General features: G+C 40.9%; 4 protein-coding genes across 7 annotated transcripts; 1 reads left to right on the plus strand and 3 right to left on the minus strand.

Annotated features, from left to right (window-relative positions):
- Positions 1-7,853: 7,853 nt before the first annotated feature.
- LOC142107699 (transcription factor HES-5-like) lies at positions 7,854-9,073 on the plus strand. Of its 2 annotated transcripts, XM_075191290.1 has the most exons (3): positions 7,854-7,945; positions 8,060-8,234; positions 8,345-9,073. In XM_075191290.1, exons 1-3 carry the CDS (start codon positions 7,880-7,882, stop codon positions 8,569-8,571), a joined length of 468 nt encoding a protein of 155 aa, XP_075047391.1. In that variant the 5' UTR covers positions 7,854-7,879; the 3' UTR covers positions 8,572-9,073. The 2 variants fall into 2 exon arrangements, with proteins under 2 accessions (XP_075047391.1, XP_075047389.1); XM_075191288.1 differs by lacking the exon at positions 7,854-7,945 and having other exon boundaries at positions 7,985-8,234.
- A 4,217-nt stretch (positions 9,074-13,290) lies between these two features.
- Positions 13,291-14,983, minus strand: LOC142107700 (transcription factor HES-5-like). 2 transcript variants are annotated; one of them, XM_075191292.1, is made up of 3 exons: positions 14,635-14,977; positions 14,346-14,520; positions 13,297-14,235 (listed from the first exon to the last, which is right to left on the minus strand). In XM_075191292.1, the coding sequence occupies exons 1-3, from the start codon at positions 14,698-14,700 to the stop codon at positions 14,009-14,011; spliced, it is 468 nt and encodes a 155-aa protein (XP_075047393.1). In that variant the 5' UTR covers positions 14,701-14,977; the 3' UTR covers positions 13,297-14,008. The 2 variants fall into 2 exon arrangements, with proteins under 2 accessions (XP_075047392.1, XP_075047393.1); XM_075191291.1 differs by having other exon boundaries at positions 13,291-14,235; positions 14,346-14,983.
- Positions 14,984-18,986: 4,003 nt separating this feature from the next.
- On the minus strand, positions 18,987-19,898 carry LOC142107701 (transcription factor HES-5-like). The gene is made up of 3 exons (XM_075191293.1): positions 19,690-19,898; positions 19,401-19,575; positions 18,987-19,290 (listed from the first exon to the last, which is right to left on the minus strand). The coding sequence occupies exons 1-3, from the start codon at positions 19,753-19,755 to the stop codon at positions 19,064-19,066; spliced, it is 468 nt and encodes a 155-aa protein (XP_075047394.1). The 5' UTR covers positions 19,756-19,898; the 3' UTR covers positions 18,987-19,063.
- A 4,148-nt stretch (positions 19,899-24,046) lies between these two features.
- On the minus strand, positions 24,047-24,976 carry LOC142107702 (transcription factor HES-5-like). Of its 2 annotated transcripts, XM_075191295.1 has the most exons (3): positions 24,749-24,976; positions 24,460-24,634; positions 24,047-24,349 (listed from the first exon to the last, which is right to left on the minus strand). In XM_075191295.1, the coding sequence occupies exons 1-3, from the start codon at positions 24,812-24,814 to the stop codon at positions 24,123-24,125; spliced, it is 468 nt and encodes a 155-aa protein (XP_075047396.1). In that variant the 5' UTR covers positions 24,815-24,976; the 3' UTR covers positions 24,047-24,122. The 2 variants fall into 2 exon arrangements, with proteins under 2 accessions (XP_075047396.1, XP_075047395.1); XM_075191294.1 differs by lacking the exon at positions 24,749-24,976 and having other exon boundaries at positions 24,460-24,709.
- Positions 24,977-25,315: the final 339 nt, after the last annotated feature.

Raw genomic sequence — 25,315 nt, forward strand, 5'->3', positions numbered from 1 at the left:
TGTAGCCAATCAGAGCATTAGAGCAGTCAGTGTCGGACCAACCTGTAGCCAATCAGAGCATTAGAACAGTCACAGTGTCGGACCAACCTGTAACCAATCAGAGAATTAGAACAGTTACAGTGCCGGACCAACCTGTAGCCAATCAGAGCCTGTAAAAACCGGTGATAAATGTGATGCGGCTGCATCAATGACGTGGCCGCATCCCGTGTCATGTGATGCGGCCGCCGGTGCGGCGTGCGCCCCCTGGGCTGACATCTGCCAGCCCGCGCCCGCCAATCAACCTTTGATATTAAATACAGGATCAAAGCATTTTGGTTCCTTTAACTGCTAAATTTTAACACAACGTGACAGCACGGTGGCTCAGTGGTTAGCACTTCTGCCTCACAGCACTGGGGTCATGAGTTCAATTCCCGACCATGGCCTTATCTGTGTGGAGTTTGTATGATCTCCCTGTGTTTGCGTGGGTTTCCTCCAGGTGCTCCGGTTTCTTCCCACACTCCAAAAACATACTAGTAGGTTAATTGGCTGCTAACAAATTGACCCTAGTCTGTGCGTGTTAGGGAATTTAGACTGTAACTTACTCACATCAGGGACTGATGTGAGTGAGTTCTTTGGACAGCTCTGCAGAATTAGTGGCGCTATATAAATAAATGATGATGTTGGTTGATGCATTTTTCCGTCCCATGTATCTGTACGCTGGATTTAAGTTGTACTACATCTCTTTAGATGTACAGCTGTTTAGACATAAGTGTATGGATACCTTGGGGGGGAGGACACTTTAATTTCTACACAATACATATTTTTTATAGAATGTCTTTTCTAATAATGTTTTGCTGTCCTGATTTATGTCATATAACAGTTTTCTTATAAACATTGTTAAAGCTTCACACAAATATACTGATAAATTTGTAATCGTTTTTGTTACAAGTGCAAATGAAAACAATAGTGGCTGATAGACCATGAGATGTATGTACCATACATTTCTGCAGTGTCACTGTCTTTCAAAGCTCTCACTGTGCTTTTCTGTATCCTCCATAGTCTATTCATTCCTTTAAATTCTCAGTGTCTGAGATCATCCGAATTTGCTTTAGAGGAGCCCAGCATTCAGATGATCCACAGAATAGAGTTACAGCCCAACCCAGAGTCAGGTCTAACCTCGCTGCTAATAGGGCATACACTGAGGCACACTTCTTTTGTCGTCGGGCTAAAAGCCCTGAATAGGAAAACTGTGTGGGAAAATTTAGCAAACTCAGACTCGCACGGCTGCGTCCAAAAAGTATGTTCAACCACCTTCTGCCCCTGCAGGGTAACACCTGCCTGACGCTGTACCTCCTCAAGTGCATTCTACTTAACCCTTTCAATGGGAGGAACGAGGGAGGGAGAGGGTGGTGTGGGGAGGGGTCAAGATGTCATCTGAAGTCAGTTGGTGATTTTATCAGATTACACCCAGGATGTTAAGTGCCCTGAACAGATGTTATGAGACTTTATCTTCTCCTTGGAACCACAAAAAAAAATATATCAACAGGTATAAAAACTTTTTACTTCTTTAAACAGAATACAGCGCTTCTTCACGCTTACGTTTTGAACCCTCTCTTTAGCAATTTTAAATTGGGCAAGAACTGGGTCACTTTCGCTAGTAACTACAAAAATTACACACATAGTATGTAGCTGCATAATCAGTTGGCACTATTTAACGCTTGACAATAATAGTAATAATAATCATCATCATTTATGATATTTTGTAAAACCTATTGCTTTATATATAATTAACACCTTTTTTCAGACCATTAGAATGTTCTGCACTAATGACATGTTCACCAGCTAAGATTTGATGTTTGCATGTGGTCACATATTGAAGAGAGATGGGATGATTGGCTGTTTCATTCAATTAACTGCTCTCAGAGTCTTCTGTGTTGAAGGTCTTTTGAAAATGAGCTATCTCAGTAACTGGCTGTAAATTAATTACATTGCATCATGAATTCCAGACTTGTGAGAAGAATTATACGTCGGACCACCCAGTCCAGCTGGAGGCTCTTTTTCACAAGAACGCAGCCAGCAGAAAATATGAGGTTAATTACATTTAATGAGAAACTATATCATGAAATATTAAGTCAAAAAATAGATGCAAAGTTATAACAACTAAAATTTCGTAACTATTTTTGCTCTTAAAAAACCGTGATATTTGAAGTCAACAATAAAGTAATTCAGTGGAAATTAATATCTGTTTAAAAGCTGAACCATGGGTCAGAAAGCCAATTTACGGTCACAATATAGAGCCTGTTGCATGATATGTGTTATGCTACTGAGTAATTGGCTTTGATACTGTTAAACATCTTTTTAGGTTCTCAGATCATCTTCATATGTTGAAACTTTATTTGTATTTTTTTTAATGTTACAAAAGAGCGCATTAGTCAAGAGGTATTATAACCCATTGTAGTAATAATTCCTTTATACACTATGTACTACAACTATATAAGAGTTGGAATCATTGCCCATAGCAACCAATCAGATTCTAACTATTATTGTCTGGAATCTACTAAATGAGAGCTGGAATCTGATTGGTTGCTATGGGCAATACCCTCCACTTGTCCACGTGCATGATTATCCAATAGACTGACTAGGCTGCAGCCTAGGGCGCAGACTTTTGGGGAGCGCAAAACATTTTTTTTGGGGGGGGGGTAAAATTGCGGGTTTGAAAAAGTGGAGATGTTGCCTATACCAACCAATCAGATTCCAGCTGTCATTTATTTAGTGCATTCTACAAAATGACAGCTAGAATCTGATAGGTTGCCATAGGCAACATCTCCACTTTTTTCAAACCCGCAGTTTAGTAAATATACCCCTAATCTTTAAATCCATTTTCTAACACTTAAATTCAAAATGTAATATTTTTATGAATACGCACTGTCCGACCACGACTTGGGTCAATCTCTGACCCTCAATAAACCGACCATTGTTTGTTTTTTTCTTTTCTCCCGAAGTCCGAATAGAAAATGATGATGTAATAGGGTCCTGCTTTGTCCGCATGAAAAGGACTGAAATCCAGTTCCCACAAATGGAATGTGTCATATACTATTAAATTGCTCTTAATTCACATTTTACTGGGTGTTTGCGGCCGTCCTTTCTCACATTTTATCGCTCCCTTTCATGAGTTGTGTGGGCTGCCTCCAGCTGTTGCTTTGTCCCGCTGCACAGTTTAGTCAGACACACTTCTATTGTTCTCTAAGTCCCCTAATGGTGGGAAATTTCAACAAATTCATTGAGTGTTCGCTTACACTGTGATGACAGGAGCGGCCACTGATTGAGGACGGAGGCCGCTCTTTACTCCTGCCAAATATGCTGTCATTTGTAGTATTTTGCTAAGCTTTTAGTTTCGTTCCTTTCTCGCTTTTTTGTCAGTCCTGTATTTGGTTGAATCACGTGGGGATAAATTTAAGGAAAATTAGTTACTCGTTTTTTGGGGTTTTTTAGAGGAGGGGTTACATAGGTTTCAAATAATTTGTTCTTTTCCTAAATACGTTACTTACTGTCTAGCCGTTCTGCTACCTAAAGTGGAAGTTAAAATTGTATTTATGATATAGGTGAACTAGGACCATTAATTATACAGGTGAACTAAGCTAATGCCTCTTCATTGTATTCTTTTTGCTAGCATGTTTTCCCCAACCACATATTTTTGGCACGAACAGTAGTGGATGGGAGAGGGGGGGGGGGGTATTTAGATATAGCCTACCTGCCTAGTCTCCCGGAATGTCCTAGAGTCTCCAGAATTTTTGGGGATTTCTCCCGGACTCACAGAAGAGCAGGCGCCCCGGCGGATCCCATGTGGGGGACGGGGCTTAATGACGATATTGACGTCATCAGGCCCTGCACAATCCCGCTGAGGGGCCACAGTGATGCGATCGTATCACCGCGCTGCCTCACGGCTCTTGCCGCAAGACCTCCCTTCTGGGCTCTCTCAGAGGGCAGGTTCTAAAAGTTGGCAAGTATGAGATCACAAATCTATGTCATAGTAACGCACATTGCCACGAAGGCGCCATGGTTATCCCTTTAAAAAACGACTATGCACATTTCATCTTTATTGCATCTATTGTCAAAGTAAAAACACCAATTTAGACTTTTATAGCAAGATAATAAGTGGACTTTATTACACAAACCTGGCCATGTGTTTATTGAACAGACAATGTTACTGTTGTGTTATGTGAACAAATTGATTTTGCTTGTGTCTGATTTTCAATAATATCACTTAGTAGTGAGGACATATCTCCCGATTATAATATAAACTGAAACGGCACAGACTAAGCCACTCCCCAAACAACTAAGGCCAAGGTTGCTACTCCCAGCCAAGCATTTATTACTGCGACCATGTCCTAACTCAGTGTTGGCTAACCTGTGACACTCCAGTTGTTGTGAAACTACAAGTCCCAGCATGCGTTGCCAATATATAACAATTTATTGCTGCAAGGGTATGCTGGGACTTGTAGTTTCACACCACCTGGAGTGTCACAGGTTAGCCAACACTGTCCTAACTGTTAGACACCAGAAACCAGAAATTTCTAATTGTAATTCATATTAATTGCAAAGTTAATTAGCTAATACAAATGAGTACTTTGTATACATAAACAATCACTTTGTATGATGATTTTGCTATATAAATGATTTTGTAAAGTAAAGCTGACTAAACAATGATGTTTTTATTGAATTGCTGAATTGTTTATTTGTCAGATATAACCTGTAATGTGCATATGAAGCATTGACTTTTTTTCTCAAAATAATGAAAAATTATTGAATTAAACATGATCAAATTGTACAGTGTGCCTCAATTGTGTATTAATGTGATTGTATAAAAATTGAATTGGTTGGAAATACAAAATAAACTGATGACGTGTTGCCAGCCTAAAGCTAGTATGTGGATACAGTGGGGAAGGGATCCTGAAAGTTTAAATTAAAGGTTATGAATCTCTGTACCTTTGACACTAGTTTAAAGTCACTAGCCAGCTGCCTGTCAGTTCACCTGTTATTTCCATATCAAGAGCTGAACCTGTCTGGCCTAAAATGTCACATCAAATTTTGCTTCTAATGATTCACAATTTAAGTTACTATGCAAATGAGATTCTGTTTTGGCAATATAAACTGCTTTGAATGTACTTTTCTTTTATTTGTAAATTTGACCCAAGAAAAATTCATTAAAGGAGATGCTTCCTTTTGGTCCTTGACTATACAAATGGAAGACTTTGTAGTATCTTTGTTCTGACTGCCTTATTCATATGTAAAGTGCATCTTTACTGCTCTGAATGATAGATGTGCACTGATAAACTCATTATATTTACAGATAGGGGTGAGAACTAACCTGCTAAAAGCTCTTTAATGTTGTCACACAATGCAGAATTCTTATCAGCATTAAAGGGCCTTCAATAGCGATATACATTTTGGTGTGTGCTCTTCTTAGTATATAACATGTGCTAGATTATTATACTTGTGGCTCGGATTATTCAGATGAAAACGTAGATATAGTTCAGTCTAAACCATGTGATAATCCCTGAGCTAACAACAAGCCAGGTTAGGCAACCTGTAACAATAACTGTCATGCAATACAAGTATCTGCTTCATACTCTCCCTATAAGAGACTCAAGAATTTTGCGGAGGCTTCCCAGACTCCCGTAAGAGTAGGCCACGCTTCCGGAACTTGGACAATCTTATTGAGAAGTTCGCTACGATTTGCGTCGACCCTGCAGCGCAATGGTATGAATCATACCATTGCTTTGAAGGGGGCAGGGCTGTGAGCAGAGTTATCATCGCACTTACCCTGGAGGAGACATATTAAAATGTTGGCAAATAAGACTTACTAGATATTCATAGGCAAAAGGATAGAGACCAGATGCAGATGCACCATACTTGCCTACGTCCAGGAGAGGGGCGTGACTAATGGGAGGGGGCGGGGCACCTAGAATAGCGTCATTTTGGCTCCGCCACCACGATTAAAATTATGTTTTGTCGAGGGGGGAGGGGCCAAAATGACGCAATTCTCTGTGAATCGCGTCATTTTAACAAGGGAATTCCGGGAAGCGGGAGAAATGCCAGCTCTCGAGGGAGCCCGGTAGACTGACCCGAATTTTCGGGAGTCTCCCGGACTTTCCGGGAGAGTTGGCAAGTATGAGATGCACTGATAAAGGCCAATGTTGATCTTAGAAAGTGTCCTTAACATTGTTTATAAAAATAAGTATATGTACAGTGACATGTTTAATGTGAAACAAATGTTTTTAATGCCGGGTTCCTGCATGAGTCCTGTGTGAGAGTCACACTTCCTGTTGTTGACAACACACACACACACACACACACACACACACACACTAACCATTAACTAATGGGAGAGATCTATAAGCCACATTTTCTCTGTCTGATCTGTGTAAATCAGAAACTGTCATTTTTTCAACTGTTCGGTTAGAAAATATATGCACCAAAATTGTTGTCTTTCTAGACTTAATGGGGCATATTTAACAAATCACTGTAGTGCACTATTGTGCACTTACCGTTGAATTAAAGTCCCGATGTGCCCTCCGCAAATTTATTAAAGGTGCATCGCAGCAGATATTATGGATATCTGCTGCTTTGCACTCCTGATCGTTTTTGCGAGCAGTCACCATTCAACAGAATGGTGACTGCTCTGGCCGCAATCTAGCAAGTCCCGAAATTATTTTTTTTCGGGAACTTGTCTTGATAATGTACAGCTGAAGCTGGCGTACATCATCCGAATTGAAGACATCCACTGCTGTCAGCTCTGCTCCGAAGAGCAGAGCTGGACAGCGCATGTGTGGAGGGATCACATGATCCCTCCCTGTCACTCAGCGCGCTCACTCTGCAACGATAGTTGCAGAGACATAGTGGGGACTTTGTGCACATGCGCAATTGAAGGAAGAAGAGGAACGAAGAGGAGATCCCGAGACAGCGCATCTGAAGAGGGGGGTAAGTGTGATTTTTTTCTATCACAGAAACAGCAGTTTTTCGGAACTGCTGTTTCTGTGTTCCCTTTTTAATAAATTTGAGAAATAGTTCAATCCTTATCCTTGCGATAAGGATTGATAACAATTTCTCACTTTTGCCGATTTAATGATAAATGTGGCCCAATGTTTCTTATCTTACTTAGCTTAAACACAATTATAATGAAAACAGGTGTGCGATGCACATTTGCTTTATACGTGAGGTAATGCCTCCTTATTTTAAATTATATACAGGAGTGATGCATCTTTCCTTTTAATGAACACTGAAACATGACATCAGAACTCACTGTTTATATGGATGTTATTTGCAGGATCTTATACACACATTAACAATATTTTTGTACTATATATTTATTAAATTCATTTTAATGTGCTATTTGGTCTAACAGTTTGTGGTCAGATCAGATATACGGTACTATATAAATGCTGTTTAATGCTATAAATTCTACTATTACATAAACATGCAGTGTTGCTCTAATGGGTATTTTATACATGTTACAACTTTTTTGCACTTCAGTTTTAGTATTGACAACGTGCATCAATTGTGCAAATACATAAAATAAACATAAACGTGTGTCATCAAAATTGAAAAGTATCAATGGACTTGTCAATCTGTCATTACTGCAGCCCCATCCTGGACCAGGTCTCTCCCACACTCCCACCCCCAGTTGCCCCCCTGTATTCCAGCCTCCAGATGCCACTATTACTGTGACACACGTCCATTGTCCCTGCTGCTCTGTGATTGGCTGCTGAGTGTGGGAACCTCTGCACTGCCTGATCCTCACACATTATTATGCAGAGAGAGCGCTATATAGAGGGGACTGTCCTCCTCCCTGGCTGCAGATCACCAGGCACAGCAGCCTCACACTCACTGACTGGGCAGGATGGCTCCTTACACCAATACCCTCATCCAGAGCACTGACACTGAGCTCACCAGGCAGCCCAGAAAAGTAAGTGTTACCCTCCAATGTCTGCTCCCCTCATACCCTGTAATGTCTCCTGTCCTACAATACAAGTCCAGTTACTACCCTGCAACTAACCAGCCCCTGTCTTGTTGTCTGCAGCTGAGGAAGCCGGTTATTGAGAAGATGAGGAGAGATCGGATTAACAGCAGCATCGAGCAGCTCCGGCTGTTGCTGGAGAAAGAGGCTCAGACACATCAGCTGCCCTCCAGAGCCGAGAAAGCCGACATCCTGGAGATGACGGTGACTTTCCTGCAGCAGCACATGTCTGAGAGAAGTAAGTGTCTTGTTCCAGCTGCTGTCACACGGGCTTCTTGCTGGGAGAAGGGAGTAGGTTGCAGGTGGTGATGGACAATGTCACTGACGTGTATGTCTTTCCTGTTCTAGATGTGACAGCCTCCAGCCAGGCCCATGGAGAAGGCTACTCCAGATGTGTCCAGGACTCTGTGCACTTCCTCTCCCTGCACAGACAGACAGAGGTCCAGTTCCAGCTGCTGCAGAACCTCCCTGGGGCTGTGACCGGGGCTGTCTGTCCCTCTGTATTACCTGTCTCCCAGACCCCCAGCAAACACAGCGCTGCAGACAGCAGCAAAGCCTTGTGGAGACCCTGGTAGTGACTGTATACACTGTCCTGGGCTGTGGACTGTGTGCTCGGTGCTGTGTGTGCAGCCAGTGTACCTGGCAGCTGTACATGTATCCACCTGTCACTAACGTCTTATCATGTGATGGGGGAGTAAGTTCATTATGGACCTCATGTGATCACATTGTGACTTATTATCACATTGTACTTTATATTATACCAGTAGTACGTTTATGTATGCTGGTATCCTGTATATATGGGGAGTAATAGTATTATTGTCATAGTGTAATTACTGTGTAATTTACTAGTATATAATATATTATGCTGTAAGCTGCAGCTTTCCTATATGGAAATAGTTATATATCTCTATATAACAGCAGTTGTCTTCTATGAAGAGAATGTAGTGGATCCTATAATCACACATTGTATGGATGTTATCAGTGATACAATGTATCTATGTACAGTCTGTACTAGCTGTGCAATGTACTAGTAAGATGTAATGTTTACATCTTGTGTTACCAGAGGAGATACAGAGTATTGAGTTGTAACGTGTACTAGCACCCTGCAGTAATTATGTGATAATAGGAATATTATTGATCAGTATATACAACGCAATATAATCCTGGGATGTATAATACAATATTTGTATTCTCATTGAGAATGAAGCATATTGTTACATTTAATATTTTGATGTAAGCTGTATAATATATTATATATTGCTATTAGTAATATACCATGTATATTTTTTATTTTAATATGTATTTGCTGTGTCTTTACATTCATCTCCTTTATGGGAAGGAGGATGTCTGCAATGTATCACACAAGTGTTCTGCAATATTTGCAGGAATTGATATGAGGTCAATGTGTTATGTGACATTTGCAGCAATTGCAAAAAATGTAATTATACTATTAATTATGATATGTGAAAGTTGCTGGAATTGTCTACATGCCAGGTATAACATGTATTGTGGTATGCAATATTTGCAGAGACTATCATGTTTATCATTTAGATCTGTTTTGCAATTTTTTGCATATGACTGTAAATGATTAATAATTAATATAACTTGTTGGTAAAAGTCGAATGTACGTCTTTTATGAAAGTGATTACAAGTTATCGACAATAAAATCAAGTAATAATATAATAAAGTTTTGTGTAATTTATTATATCTTTTATAAAAATAAATGATGACATGTCTTATGTAATATACATTATATGTAACGAAAACCTGTGACCTGGAAGTAGCTGCTGTGTGGGATAATCATGAGGCTGCAGATTCCAGTTTATTATGCTATAAAGCTGCTCACACCGGGGCTCCCCCCCCCCCCTCCCCAGGGCTGAACGACATTATCACCATGTGGTCACACTTTTCCCTGGTACCGTTGTTGGGAAATAACCCTACGCACAGGACAGTAGTGGTCTGCTGAGCAGATTAACCAACATGCTGACAATGATCTGATCCATTATGATCAGATTGTAAAAGGCATGTATTGTCATGGCTGCATTCACTCTACATACATGACAGGTCCTCTATAATCGTCATCACCAGTTATTTCTACAGCGCCACTAATTCCGCAGCGCTGTACAGAGAACTCAATCACATTGGTCCCTGCCCCATTGGAGCTTACAGTCTAAATTCCCTCACACACATAAACTAGTGTCAATTTGATAGTGGCCAATTAACCTACTAATATGTTTTTGGAGTGTGGGGAGGAAACCGGAGCACCCAGAGGAAACCCACACAAACACGGGGAGAACATACAAACTCCTCACAGATAAGGCCATGGTCGGGAATCAAACTCATGACCCCAGTGCTGTGAGGCTCAAGTGCTAACCACTGAGCCACTGTACTGCCCAAATAACTACTCCTAACTATAGGCCATGGAGGAACAAACATAGCCTTTGGTGGGAAAGGATTTACAATGCAACAGGCTGCCAATTCCTTTTCTCCAACGCAAATATCTTACATTAACTTGGGATGTACTAACATGGGTCCTGATGCTGCGTTAGGAGCAAAGCCAAAAAAAAAAGAAGCAAATTTGCTCCTTGGCAAAACCATGTTGCATTAGAAGGGGAGGCAAAATTAGGAAACAAATAGGTATGGGCAGCACGGTGGCTCAGTGGTTAGCTCTTCTGCCTTACAGCACTGGGGTCATGAGTTCAATTTCCAACCATGGCCTTATCTGTGGGGAGTTTGTATGTTCTCCCCGTGTTTGCGTGGGTTTCCTCCGGGTGCTCCGGTTTCCTCCCAAATTCCAAAAACATACTGGTAGGTTAATTGGCTGCTAACAAATTGACCCTAGTCTGTCTGTCTGTCTGTAGGGAATTTAGATTATAAGCCCCAATGGGGCAGGGCCTGATGTGAATGAGTTCTCTTTACAGCACTGTGGAATTAGTGGTGCTATATAAATAAATTGTGATGATGATGATGATGATGATTGCTCTCTAGAAATTCAGTTTCACCTCTCAAGTGTAAATAGTAGAAAGGTTATTATAAGTCACCAAGGAGATGTGTGACCATGTTGATATTCCATTATAGTTCTTATTTAGAGGGATGATATTGCTGATGTCCCACATGTGCTGTGTCAGTAATAAGAGTCCTGGCTGTGGTCTCCAGAGACAGAGGATGTTCCCGTGTGATAAGAGACATCTGACACGTTAGTGAGACCTCATTATCCTGAGGATCACAGAGGATGAGATACTGTATAGAGGATGCGGCTCTAGAAGTGGAGGTTAATATTCAGTATTTATAGCACAGACATTTATATAATAAACAACAGAACTAAGTAAGTGGAGAGTGATCATATTTACAGTATCTGTTCCCAGAGGTGTTTATATAACATTCATCTGTAAATAGGACATTTCTACAGGTAAAATATCAGACTGATTGTTACACTGTTCTGCTGTGTTACTGCCACCAACATTGTATCCACTCTGTACAACGTCAGGAGCATAGAGTGTCAGCTCTGTGGTACCAGGCGAGCAGCGGGTGTGACTGGACTTATATACCCTCTGCCCCCAGACCATGTCCTACATCCCATGTCTTACACTATAGATATGGTTCTGTGATAACATATACATGGTAGCTGATTATCTTATTAGCCCCTCAGTGCTGGGTACTGTGTGTGGTCAGGGTAAAGGGTCCTGCAGTATTTATTCATTAATTATAATTAGTGATACCCAGATATTTCCTTCTTCTCTGCCTGATTAGTTTAATATAATTAACATTTGTAAATTATACATGTAGCTCAATCCAGAAAGTGTGCTGTCAATCCCTCCAATGCTAATAAATGTAATATTACATAACCAAGGACAAGTTATGTTGCTTGGGGTGAGAGTTGTGCAACCAAATCTGTGTCTACATCCTGCAGACCTGGGTGATCTGATTGGACAGATCTGATTGACTGGCTATAAAACTATATCACTGAGGACCCTGTGCTCAGCCTATGGCCGCACACACAGGCAGATTGTGATCATTGGCAACCTAGATTATCCTCAGGTCCCAGCATTAAAGCAGAAGTAATGACCCTGAAGCCCTCCATGCTGACACTTGTAGTGCCTCAGCAGCTGGAGAGTGACAGGTTACATACGTCTGCTATAAGGAAAGCGAAGATATTGGAAGAGAAAATCCCTCCATCCTATATAAATATAACAACCAATCAGATTTCTGTATTTGTTCCTCTGATTGGCCAACACCAATATATAATTGGATGTTAGTGCTGTAGTACAGTGACCTAGTTCCTCTCACAGTGTTAGTACATCCCAGATTATTGTAAGACATTTGTGTTGGAGAAAAGGAAATGGCAGCTTATTACATTTGAAGCCTTTGCTACCACAAGACACTCCATGTTCCTTTATGTCTGTTATTTAGAAGTAATTATAGAGGACCTGTCCTGTATGTACAGTGGAGGCAGCTCTGACAGGGCAGCCAATCACTACTCTAGGAGCTAATGACATCACTGAGGCTCAATGACATCATAATGCTGGAGACATAGAGTGTGATTGAGGCATAATTGGTCTAATATCACAGTGTGTGACCCCCAAAACCACCACAATACAGATAATAGTCCAATTATAACGGATTGGAGTATTTTTGGGACAGTCTGAGGAGAAGAGGACGCTGTTGAGCTGTGTATGGTCATTTCCCAACTACAGCACCAGGGAAACGTGTGGTCACATGATGATAATGTCACTCAGCCCTGGGGGGGGGGGGGGGCGGGATCAGCCCCGGTGTGAGCAGCTTTATATCATAATAAACTGTAATCTGCAGCCTCATGATTATCCCACATAGCAGCTATTTCCACTGTGTGTAGGTGACAGGTTCTTGTTACATGTAATGTATGTTATGTAGGATATGTCGTCACTTATGTTATAAGTAGCATAACGTACACACAGTATATAGTAAATATTACATTGTTTTATTGTCAATAACTTGCAATCACTTTCATAAAGGAAACATTTTTGACTTTTACCGACATATTATATTAGTTATTGTATAACTAAGATACATTATAAATGTTATAATCCCTGCAAATATTGCATAACATAATACATGTTACATGCAGCCTGCAGACATTTCTTACCAATGTTACATATCGCAATTAATATTATAATTAACTATAGATAATTACTGCATATGTCACATAACATTCAACTTATATCAATTACTGCAAATATTGCAGAACATCTGTGTGATGTGTTATAGATCTTCCTCCTTCCCAAGAAGGAGATGATTGTAATATCACAGCAAATACACATTATTCATAAATATACATAGTATATCACTAATAATTATATGTAATGTATCGTACAATATACATCTAAATATTGAATGTAACAATATGCTTCATTCTCACTGAGAATACAAATATTGTATTATACAACCCAGGATTATATTGCGTTGTATATACTGATCAATAATATTCCTATTATGACATAATTACTCCAGGGTGTTAGTACACATTACACCTCAATACTCTGTATCTCCTCTGGTAAAAGGTGTAAACATTACATCTTACTAGTACATTGCACAGCTAGTACAGACTGTACATAGATACATTGTATCACTGATAACATCCATACAATGTGTCATTGTAGGATCCACTACATTCTCTCCATAGAAGACAACTGCTGTTATATAGAGATATATAACTATTTCCATATAGGAAAGCTGCAGCTTACAGCATAATATATTATATACTAGTAAATCACACAGTAATTACACTATGACAATAATACTATTACTCCCCATATATACAGGATACCAGCATACATAAACGTACTACTGGTATAATATAAAGTACAATGTGATAATAAGTCACAATGTGATCACATGACGTCCATAATGAACTTACTCCCCCATCACATGATAAGACGTTAGTGACAGGTGGATACATGTACAGCTGCCAGGTACACTGGCTGCACACACAGCACCGAGCACACAGTCCACAGCCCAGGACAGTGTATACAGTCACTACCAGGGTCTCCACAAGACTTTGCTGTTGTCTGCAGCGCTGTGTTTGCTGGGGGTCTGGGAGACGGGTAATACAGAGGGACAGACAGCCCCGGTCACAGCCCCAGGGAGGTTCTGCAGCAGCTGGAACTGGACCTCTGTCTGTCTGTGCAGGGAGAGGAAGTGCACAGAGTCCTGGACACATCTGGAGTAGCCTTCTCCATGGGCCTGGCTGGAGGCTGTCACATCTAGAACAGGAAAGACATACACGTCAGTGACATTGTCCATCACCACCTGCAACCTCCTCCCTTCTCCCAGCAAGAAGCCCGTGTGACAGCAGCTGGAACAAGACACTTACTTCTCTCAGACATGTGCTGCTGCAGGAAAGTCACCGCCATCTCCAGGATGTCGGCTTTCTCGGCTCTGGAGGGCAGCTGATGTGTCTGAGCCTCTTTCTCCAGCAACAGCCGGAGCTGCTCGATGCTGCTGTTAATCCGATCTCTCCTCATCTTCTCAATAACCGGCTTCCTCAGCTGCAGACAACAAGACAGGGGCTGGTTAGTTGCAGGGTAGTAACTGGACTTGTATCGCAGGACAGGAGACATTACAGGGTATGAGAGGAGCAGACATTGGAGGGTAACACTTACTTTTCTGGGCTGCCTGGTGAGCTCAGTGTCAGCGCTCTGGATGAGGGTATTGGTGTAAGGAGCCATCCTGCCCAGTCAGTGAGTGTGAGGCTGCTGTGCCCGGTGATCTGCAGCCAGGGAGGAGGACAGTCCCCTCTATATAGCGCTCTCTCTGCATAATAATGTGTGAGGATCAGGCAGTGCAGAGGTTCCCACACTCAGCAGCCAATCACAGAGCAGCAGGGACAATGGACGTGTGTCACAGTAATAGTGGCATCTGGAGGCTGGAATACAGGGGGGCAACTGGGGGTGGGAGTGTGGGAAAGACCTGGTACAGGATGGGGCTGCAGTAATGACAGATTGACAAGTCCACTCGTACTCTTAACTTATTGATTTTTTTAAATTGATTTTAAGCATGGTATAGGGGGTACAGAGAAATAAATAGTGGCAGGAGAAACATAAGGAACGACCACATGTAAGAATACAGCAGATAGTAACAATCCTCCGATATTTTGTCTTTTATTTTTTTTATTTTTTACGACAATTAAAATTTTATTAATAAAAATGATATAAGTTATTCAATTATGATATTTTTCCTAACAGGTGTTTAATATCTATATAATGGTAATCACCTTTCATACTATTATTACCTACAGTAATATACTTGGGATAATATGTCTCCTTCTGTACATTATAAGGATATTAGCAGTCACTGACTTCTATCACGGTATAAAGTCACAGGGTTGTGTTATATTGGTCACACAAATGTGTGGTCACCTCTAATCTCCATAATAAGTCACACTGGTGGCTGCATTATTATTTATAACACAAATTTTGTCAATACCATCAGAATTAATCGTTTTTACATACATAGACATATATACATCACTTGTGTATTATAGAGCTTATAATGTACGTCCACCATGTAATATGATGGAGTTGAGAGTTACAGAGGATTCTGTGACCATATAAATGCTCAGGTTGCTGGTATGAGGGGAGCTTTGCCCTATAGGTCAGTTATATATTTCACCAACTTAGAATAAGCCCCTTAATCTACAGGACGTGGATTACATAGTGTTTGTCCCACTTCCAATATTCTGTCTCCCTCCTTGAGGTTAGTGACTCTCTGTAGGTCAGGACTTTCCCTATATATAATCTTGTGTATCCAACCTCATCTCACCATACTGAGTGCATGAATCATTTACAGTATGTAACATATAGTGTATTACATACTGGGTGTATACAACTGGTCCTACAGACCTGGCATATAAGATACCATGTTACACACTAACATTGGACTAACTCAATACATGTAAGAGTCAGATCTCTGATGCTGCAGTTATGGAGCAGTGAGAGATCAGGGTGTGATAGGGGGTGTGGGGGGGGGGGGGTCTTCCCCCCTTTACTGAGTCTCCACAAACATATAATACCTGATGTAACATAGAGGTAATTGTCACACTTAGATCCGGGACAATTAGAATATTCCAATATTCCATTATAGATCTTATTTAGAGGGATGATATTGCTGATGTCCCACATGTGCTGTGTCAGTAATGAGACTCCTCGCTGTGGTCTCCAGAGACAGAGGATGTTCCCGTGTGATAAGAGACATCTGACACGTTAGTGAGACCTCATTATCCTGAGGATCACAGAGGATGAGATTCTGTATAGAGGATGCGGCTCTAGAAGTGGATGTTATTATTCAGTATTTATAGCACAGACATTTATATAATAAACAACAGAACTAAGTAAGTGGAGAGTGATCATGTTTACAGTATCTGTTCCCAGAGGTGTTTATATAATATCCATCTGTAAATAGGACATTTCTACAGGTAAAATATCAGACTCATTGTTACACTGTTCTGCTGTGTTACTGCCACCAACATTGTATCCACTCTGTACAACGTCAGGAGCATAGAGTGTCAGCTCTGTGGTACCAGGCGAGCAGCGGGTGTGACTGGACTTATATACCCTCTGCCCCCAGACCATGTCCTACATCCCATGTCTTACACTATAGATATGACTCTGTGATAATATATAAATGTAGCTGATTATCTTATTAGCCCCTCAGTGCTGGGTACACTGTGTGATCAGGGTAAAGGGTCCTGCAGTATTTACTCATTGGTTATAACTAGTGATACCCAGATATTTCCTTCTTCTCTGCCTGATTAGTTTAATATAATTAACATTTGTAAATTATACATGTAGCTCAATCCAGAAAGTGTGCTGTCAATCCCTCCAATGCTAATAAATGTAATATTACATAGCCAAGGACAAGTTATGTTGTTTGGGGTGAGAGTTGAGCAACTAACTCTATGTCTACATCCTGCAGACCTTAGTGATCTCATTGGACAGATCTGATTGGCTATTAAACTATATCACTGAGGACCCTATTCGTGTGCTCAGCCTATGGCCGCACACACAGGCAGATTGTGATCATTGGCCACCTAGATTATCCTCAGGTCCCAGCATTAAAGCAGAAGTAATCACCCTGAAGCCCTTCATGCTGACACTTGTAGTTCCTCAGCTGGAGAGTGACAGGTTACATACGTCTGCTTTAAGGAAAGCGAAGATATTGGAAGACCAAATCCCTCCATCCTATATAACTATAACAACCCAGCAGATTTCAGTATTTATTCCTCTGATTGGCCAAAACCAATATATAATTGGATGTTAGTGCTGTAGTACAGTGACCTAGTTCCTCTCGCCGTGTTAGTACATCCCAGATTATGTAAGATGTTTGTGGTGGAGAAAAGGAATTGAGAGCTTATTATATTTGAAGCCTTTGCTACCACAAGATGCTCCTTGTTCCTTTATGTCCTTTATTTAGAAGTAGTTATAGAGGACCTGTCATGTATGTACAGTGGAGGCAACTATGACAGTGCAGCCAATCACTACTCTAGGAGCTAAAGACATCACTGAGGCTCAATGACATCATAATGCTGGATACATAGTGTGTGATTGAGACAAAATTGGTCTAATATCACAGTGTGTGATCCCCAAAACCACCACAATACAGATAGTAATCCGATCATAACTGATTGGAGTATTTTAGGGACAGTCTGAGGAGAAGATGAGGCTACTGAGCTGTGTATGGTCATTTCCCAACTACAGTACCAGGGAGATGTGTGGTCACATGATGATAATGTCGCTCAGCCCTGAGAGGGGCGGGATCAGCCCCGGTGTGAGCAGCTTTATATCATAATAAACTGTAATCTGCAGCCTCATGATTATCCCACATAGCAGCTACTTCCACTGTGTGTAGGTGACACGCTCTCGTTACATGTAATGTATGTTATGTAAGACATGTCATCACTTATGTTATAAGTAGCATAACGTAAACAAAGTATATAGTAAATATTACATTGTTTTATTGTCAATAACTTGCAATCACTTTCATAAAGGAAACATTTTTGACTTTTACTGACATATTATATTAGTTATAAATCATTTACCTGACCCCATTGTATAACAAAGATACATTATAAATATTATAATTCCTGCAAATATTGCATAATATAATATATGTTATATGCAGCCTGCAGACATTTCGTACCAATGTTACATATCACAATTAATATTATAATTAACTATAGATAATTACTGCATATGTCACATAACATTCAACTTATATCAATTCCTGCAAATATTGCAGAACATCTGTGTGATGTGTTATATATCTTCCTCCTTCCCATGAAGGAGATGATTGTAATATCACAGCAAATACACATTAAACATAAATATACATAGTATATCACTAATAATTATATGTAATGTATAGTACAATATACATCTAAATATTGGATGTAACAATATGCTTCATTCTCACTGAGAATACAAATATTGTAATATACAACCCAGGATTATATTGCATTGTATATAATGATCAATAATATTCCTATTATCACATAATTACTCCAGGGTGTTAGTACACATTACTCCTCAATACTCTGTATATCCTCTGGTAACACAAGGTGTAAACATTACATCTTACTAGTACATTACACAGCAAGTACAGACTGTACATAGATACATTGTATCACTGATAACATCCATACAATGTGTCATTATAGGATCCAATACATTCTCTTCATAGAAGACAACTGATGTTATATAGAGATATATAACTATTTCCATATAGGAAAGCTGCAGCTTACAGCATAATATATTATATACTAGTAAATCACACAGTAATTACACTATGACAATAATACGATTACTCCCCATATATACAGGATACCAGCATACATAAACTTACTACTGGTATAATATAAAGTACAATGTGATAATAAGTCACAATGTGATCACATGACGTCCATAATGAACTTACTCCCCCATCACATGATAACACGTTAGGTGACAGGTAGATACATGTACAGCTGCCAGGTACACTGGCTGCACACACAGCACCGAGCACACAGTCCACAGCCCAGGACAGTGTATACAGTCACTACCAGGGTCTCCACAAGGCTTTGCTGTTGTCTGCAGCGCTGTGTTTGCTGGGGGTCTGGGAGAGGGGTAATACAGAGGGACAGACAGCCCCGGTCACAGCCCCAGGGAGGTTCTGCAGCAGCTGGAACTGGACCTCTGTCTGTCTGTGCAGGGAGAGGAAGTGCACGGAGTCCTGGACACATCTGGAGTAGCCTTCTCCATGGGCCTGGCTGGAGGCTGTCACATCTAGAACAGGAAAGACATACACGTCAGTGACATTGTCCATCACCACCTGCAACCTCCTCCCTTCTCCCAGCAAGAAGCCCGTGTGACAGCAGCTGGAACAAGACACTTACTTCTCTCAGACATGTGCTGCTGCAGGAAAGTCACCGTCATCTCCAGGATGTCGGCTTTCTCGGCTCTGGAGGGCAGCTGATGTGTCTGAGCCTCTTTCTCCAGCAACAGCCGGAGCTGCTCGATGCTGCTGTTAATCCGATCTCTCCTCATCTTCTCAATAACCGGCTTCCTCAGCTGCAGACAACAAGACAGGGGCTGGTTAGTTGCAGGGTAGTAACTGAACTTGTATTGTAGGACAGGAGACATTACAGGGTATGAGAGGAGCAGACATTGGAGGGTAACACTTACTTTTCTGGGCTGCCTGGTGAGCTCAGGGTCAGCGCTCTGGATGAGGGTATTGGTGTATGGAGCCATCCTGCCCAGTCAGTGAGTGTGAGGCTGCTGTGCCCGGTGATCTGCAGCCAGGGAGGAGGACAGTCCCCTCTATATAGCGCTCTCTCTGCATAATAATGTGTGAGGATCAGGCAGTGCAGAGGTTCCCACACTCAGCAGCCAATCACAGAGCAGCAGGGACAATGGACGTGTGTCACAGTAATAGTGGCATCTGGAGGCTGGAATACAGGGGGGCATCTGGGGGTGGGAGTGTGGGAAAGACCTGGTGCAGGATGGGGCTGCAGTAATGACAGATTGACAAGTCCACTCGTACTCTAAACTTATTGATTTTTTTAAATTGATTTTAAGCATGGTATAGGGGGTACAGAGAAATAAATAGTGGCAGGAGAAACATAAGGAAAGACCACATGTAAGAATACAGCAGATAGTAACAGTCCTCCGATATTTTGTCTTTTATTTTTTTTATTTTTTACGACAATTAAAATTTTATTAATAAAAATGATATAAGTTATTCAATTATGATATTTTTCCTAACAGGTATTTAATATCTATATAATGGTAATCACCTTTCATACTATTATTACCTACAGTAATATACTTGGGATAATATGTCTCCTTCTGTACATTATAAGGATATTAGCAGTCACTGACTTCTATCACGGTATAAAGTCACAGGGTTGTGTTATATTGGTCACACAAATCTGTGGTCACCTCTAATCTCCATAATAAGTCACACTGGTGGCTGCATTATTATTTATAACACAAATTTTGTCAATACCATCAGAATTAATCGTTTATACATACATAGACATATATACATCACTTGTGTATTATAGAGCTTATAATGTACGTCCACCATGTAATATGATGGAGTTGAGAGTTACAGAGGATTCTGTGACCATATAAATGCTCAGGTTGCTGGTATGAGGGGAGCTTTGCCCTATAGGTCAGTTATATATTTCACCAACTCAGAATAAGCCCCTTAATCTACAGGACGTGGATTACATAGTGTTTGTCCCACTTCCAATATTCTGTCTCCCTCCTTGAGGTTAGTGACTCTCTGTAGGTCAGGACTTTCCCTATATATAATCTTGTGTATCCAACCTCATCTCACCATACTGAGTGCATGAATCATTTACAGTATGTAATATATAGTGTATTACATACTGGGTGTATACAACTGGTCCTACAGACCTGACATATAAGATACCATGTTACACACTAACATTGGACTAACTCATTACATGTAAGAGTCAGATCTCTGATGCTGCAGTTATGGAGCAGTGAGAGATCAGGGTGTGATAGGGGGTGTGGGGGGGGGGTCTTCCCCCCTTTACTGAGTCTCCACAAACATATAATACCTGATGTAACATAGAGGTAATTGTCACACTTAGATCCGGGACATTTAGAATATCCCAATATTCCATTATAGATCTTATTTAAAAGGGATGATATTGCTGATGTCCCACATGTGCTGTGTCAGTAATGAGACTCCTGGCTGTGGTCTCCAGAGACAGAGGATGTTCCCGTGTGATAAGAGACATCTGACACGTTAGTGAGACCTCATTATCCTGAGGATCACAGAGGATGAGATACTGTATAGAGGATGCGGCTCTAGAAGTGGAGGTTATTATTCAGTATTTATAGCACAGACATTTATATAATAAACAACAGAACTAAGTAAGTGGAGAGTGATCATGTTTACAGTATCTGTTCCCAGAGGTGTTTATATAATATCCATCTGTAAATAGGACATTTCTACAGGTAAAATATCAGACTCATTGTTACACTGTTCTGCTGTGTTACTGCCACCAACATTGTATCCACTCTGTACGTCAGGAGCATAGAGTGTCAGCTCTGTGGTACCAGGCGAGCAGCGGGTGTGACTGGACTTATATACCCTCTGCCCCCAGACCATGTCCTACATCCCCATGTCTTACACTATAGATATGACTCTGTGATAATATATAAATGTAGCTGATTATCTTATTAGCCCCTCAGTGCTGGGTACTGTGTGTGGTCAGGGTAAAGGGTCCTGCAGTATTTACTCATTGGTTATAACTAGTGATACCCAGATATTTCCTTCTTCTCTGCCTGATTAGTTTAATATAATTAACATTTGTAAATTATACATGTAGCTCAATCCGGAAAGTGTGCTGTCAATCCCTCCTATGCTAATAAATGTAATATTACATAGCCAAGGACAAGTTATGTTGTTTGGGGTGAGAGTTGAGCAACTAACTCTATGTCTACATCCTGCAGACCTTAGTGATCTCATTGGACAGATCTGATTGGCTATTAAACTATATCACTGAGGACCCTATTCGTGTGCTCAGCCTATGGCCGCACACACAGGCAGATTGTGATCATTGGCCACCTAGATTATCCTCAGGTCCCAGCATTAAAGCAGAAGTAATCACCCTGAAGCCCTTCATGCTGACACTTGTAGTTCCTCAGCTGGAGAGTGACAGGTTACATACGTCTGCTTTAAGGAAAGCATAGATATTGGAAGACCAAATCCCTCCATACTATGTAACTATAACAACCCAGCAGATTTCAGGATTTATTCCTCTGGTTGGCCAAAACCAATATATAATTGGATGTTAGTGCTGTAGTACAATGACCTAGTTCCTCTCACCGTGTTAGTACTTCCCAGATTATTGTAAGATGTTTGTGTTGGAGAAAAGGAAATGACAGCTTATTACATTTGAAGCCTTTGCTACCACAAGATGCTCCTTGTTCCTTTATGTCCTTTATTTAGAAGTAGTTATAGAGGACCTGTCATTTATGTACAGTGGAGGCAGCTATGACAGTGCAGCCAATCACTACTTTAAGAGCTAATGACATCACTGAGGCTCAATGACATCATAATGCTGGATACATAGTGTGTGATTGAGACAAAATTGGTCTAATATCACAGTGTGTGACCCCCAAAACCACCACAATACAGATAATAGTCCAAGTATAACAGATTGGAGTATTTTAGGGACAGTCTGAGGAGAAGATGACGCTACTGAGCTGTGTATGGTCATTTCCCAACTACAGTACCAGGGAGATGTGTGGTCACATGATGATAATGTCGCTCAGCCCTGGGGGGGGGGGCGGGATCAGCCCCGGTGTGAGCAGCTTTATATCATAATAAACTGTAATCTGCAGCCCCATGATTATCCCACATAGCAGCTACTTCCACTGTGTGTAGGTGACACGCTCTCGTTACATGTAATGTATGTTATGTAAGACATGTCATCACTTATGTTATAAGTAGCATAACGTACACACAGTATATAGTAAATATTACATTGTTTTATTGTCAATAACTTGCAATCACTTTCATAAAGGAAACATTTTTGACTTTTACTGACATATTATATTAGTTATAAATCATTTACCTGAAGCCATTGTATAACAAAGATACATTATAAATATTATAATTCCTGCAAATATTGCATAATATAATACATGTTATATGCAGCCTGCAGACATTTCGTACCAATGTTACATATCACAATTAATATTATAATTAACTATAGATAATTACTGCATATGTCACATAACATATTCAACTTATATCAATTACTGCAAATATTGCAGAACATCTGTGTGATGTGTTATAGATCTTCCTCCTTCCCATGAAGGAGATGATTGTAATATCACAGCAAATACACATTAAACATAAATATACATAGTATATCACTAATAATTATATGTAATGTATAGTACAATATACATCTAAATATTGGATGTAACAATATGCTTCATTCTCACTGAGAATACAAATATTGTATTATACAACCCAGGATTATATTGCATTGTATATAATGATCAATAATATTCCTATTATCACATAATTACTCCAGGGTGTTAGTACACATTACTCCTCAATACTCTGTATATCCTCTGGTAACACAAGGTGTAAACATTACATCTTACTAGTACATTACACAGCTAGTACAGACTGTACATAGATACATTGTATCACTGATAACATCCATACAATGTGTCATTATAGGATCCAATACATTCTCTTCATAGAAGACAACTGCTGTTATATAGAGATATATAACTATTTCCATATAGGAAAGCTGCAGCTTACAGCATAATATATTATATACTAGTAAATCACACAGTAATTACACGATGACAATAATACGATTACTCCCCATATATACAGGATACCAGCATACATAAACGTACTACTGGTATAATATAAAGTACAATGTGATAATAAGTCACAATGTGATCACATGACGTCCATAATGAACTTACTCCCCCATCACATGATAAGACGTTAGTGACAGGTGGATACATGATGTACAGCTGCCAGGTACACTGGCTGCACACACAGCACCGAGCACACAGTCCACAGCCCAGGACAGTGTATACAGTCACTACCAGGGTCTCCACAAGACTTTGCTGCTGTCTGCAGCGCTGTGTTTGCTGGGGGTCTGGGAGACGGGTAATACAGAGGGACAGACAGCCCCGGTCACAGCCCCAGGGAGGTTCTGCAGCAGCTGGAACTGGACCTCTGTCTGTCTGTGCAGGGAGAGGAAGTGCACAGAGTCCTGGACACATCTGGAGTAGCCTTCTCCATGGGCCTGGCTGGAGGCTGTCACATCTAGAACAGGAAAGACATACACGTCAGTGACATTGTCCATCACCACCTGCAACCTCCTCCCTTCTCCCAGCAAGAAGCCCGTGTGACAGCAGCTGGAACAAGACACTTACTTCTCTCAGACATGTGCCGCTGCAGGAAAGTCACCGTCATCTCCAGGATGTCGGCTTTCTCGGCTCTGGAGGGCAGCTGATGTGTCTGAGCCTCTTTCTCCAGCAACAGCCGGAGCTGCTCGATGCTGCTGTTAATCCGATCTCTCCTCATCTTCTCAATAACCGGCTTCCTCAGCTGCAGACAACAAGACAGGGGCTGGTTAGTTGCAGGGTAGTAACTGGACTTGTATTGTAGGACAGGAGACATTACAGGGTATGAGGGGAGCAGACATTGGAGGGTAACACTTACTTTTCTGGGCTGCCTGGTGAGCTCAGGGTCAGCGCTCTGGATGAGGGTATTGGTGTAAGGAGCCATCCTGCCCAGTCAGTGAGTGTGAGGCTGCTGTGCCCGGTGATCTGCAGCCAGGGAGGAGGACAGTCCCCTCTATATAGCGCTCTCTCTGCATAATAATGTGTGAGGATCAGGCAGTGCAGAGGTTCCCACACTCAGCAACCAATCACAGAGCAGCAGGGACAATGGACGTGTGTCACAGTAATAGTGGCATCTGGAGGCTGGAATACAGGGGGGCAACTGGGGGTGGGAGTGTGGGAGAGACCTGGTACAGGATGGGGCTGCAGTAATGACAGATTGACAAGTCCATTGATACTTTGTTTTTATTCTTTTTCGTGTTTGCTGTTGGCTTTTTAAAAACAAACAATAAACACTTATTAAGGTATATAATTTAGCACATGATGTTACTGTTTTCTGTCAGTGGTGTCTAATAACCAAATAGTACATAGGTAACATTAATACTGCCATTATCTACAGAAATGTATATATTGCATATCTTACACCTTACTGTAAATTATGCAGATA

Source organism: Mixophyes fleayi, chromosome 11 (assembly GCF_038048845.1).
Source record: "Mixophyes fleayi isolate aMixFle1 chromosome 11, aMixFle1.hap1, whole genome shotgun sequence".
Classification (NCBI taxonomy): domain Eukaryota; kingdom Metazoa; phylum Chordata; class Amphibia; order Anura; family Limnodynastidae; genus Mixophyes; species Mixophyes fleayi.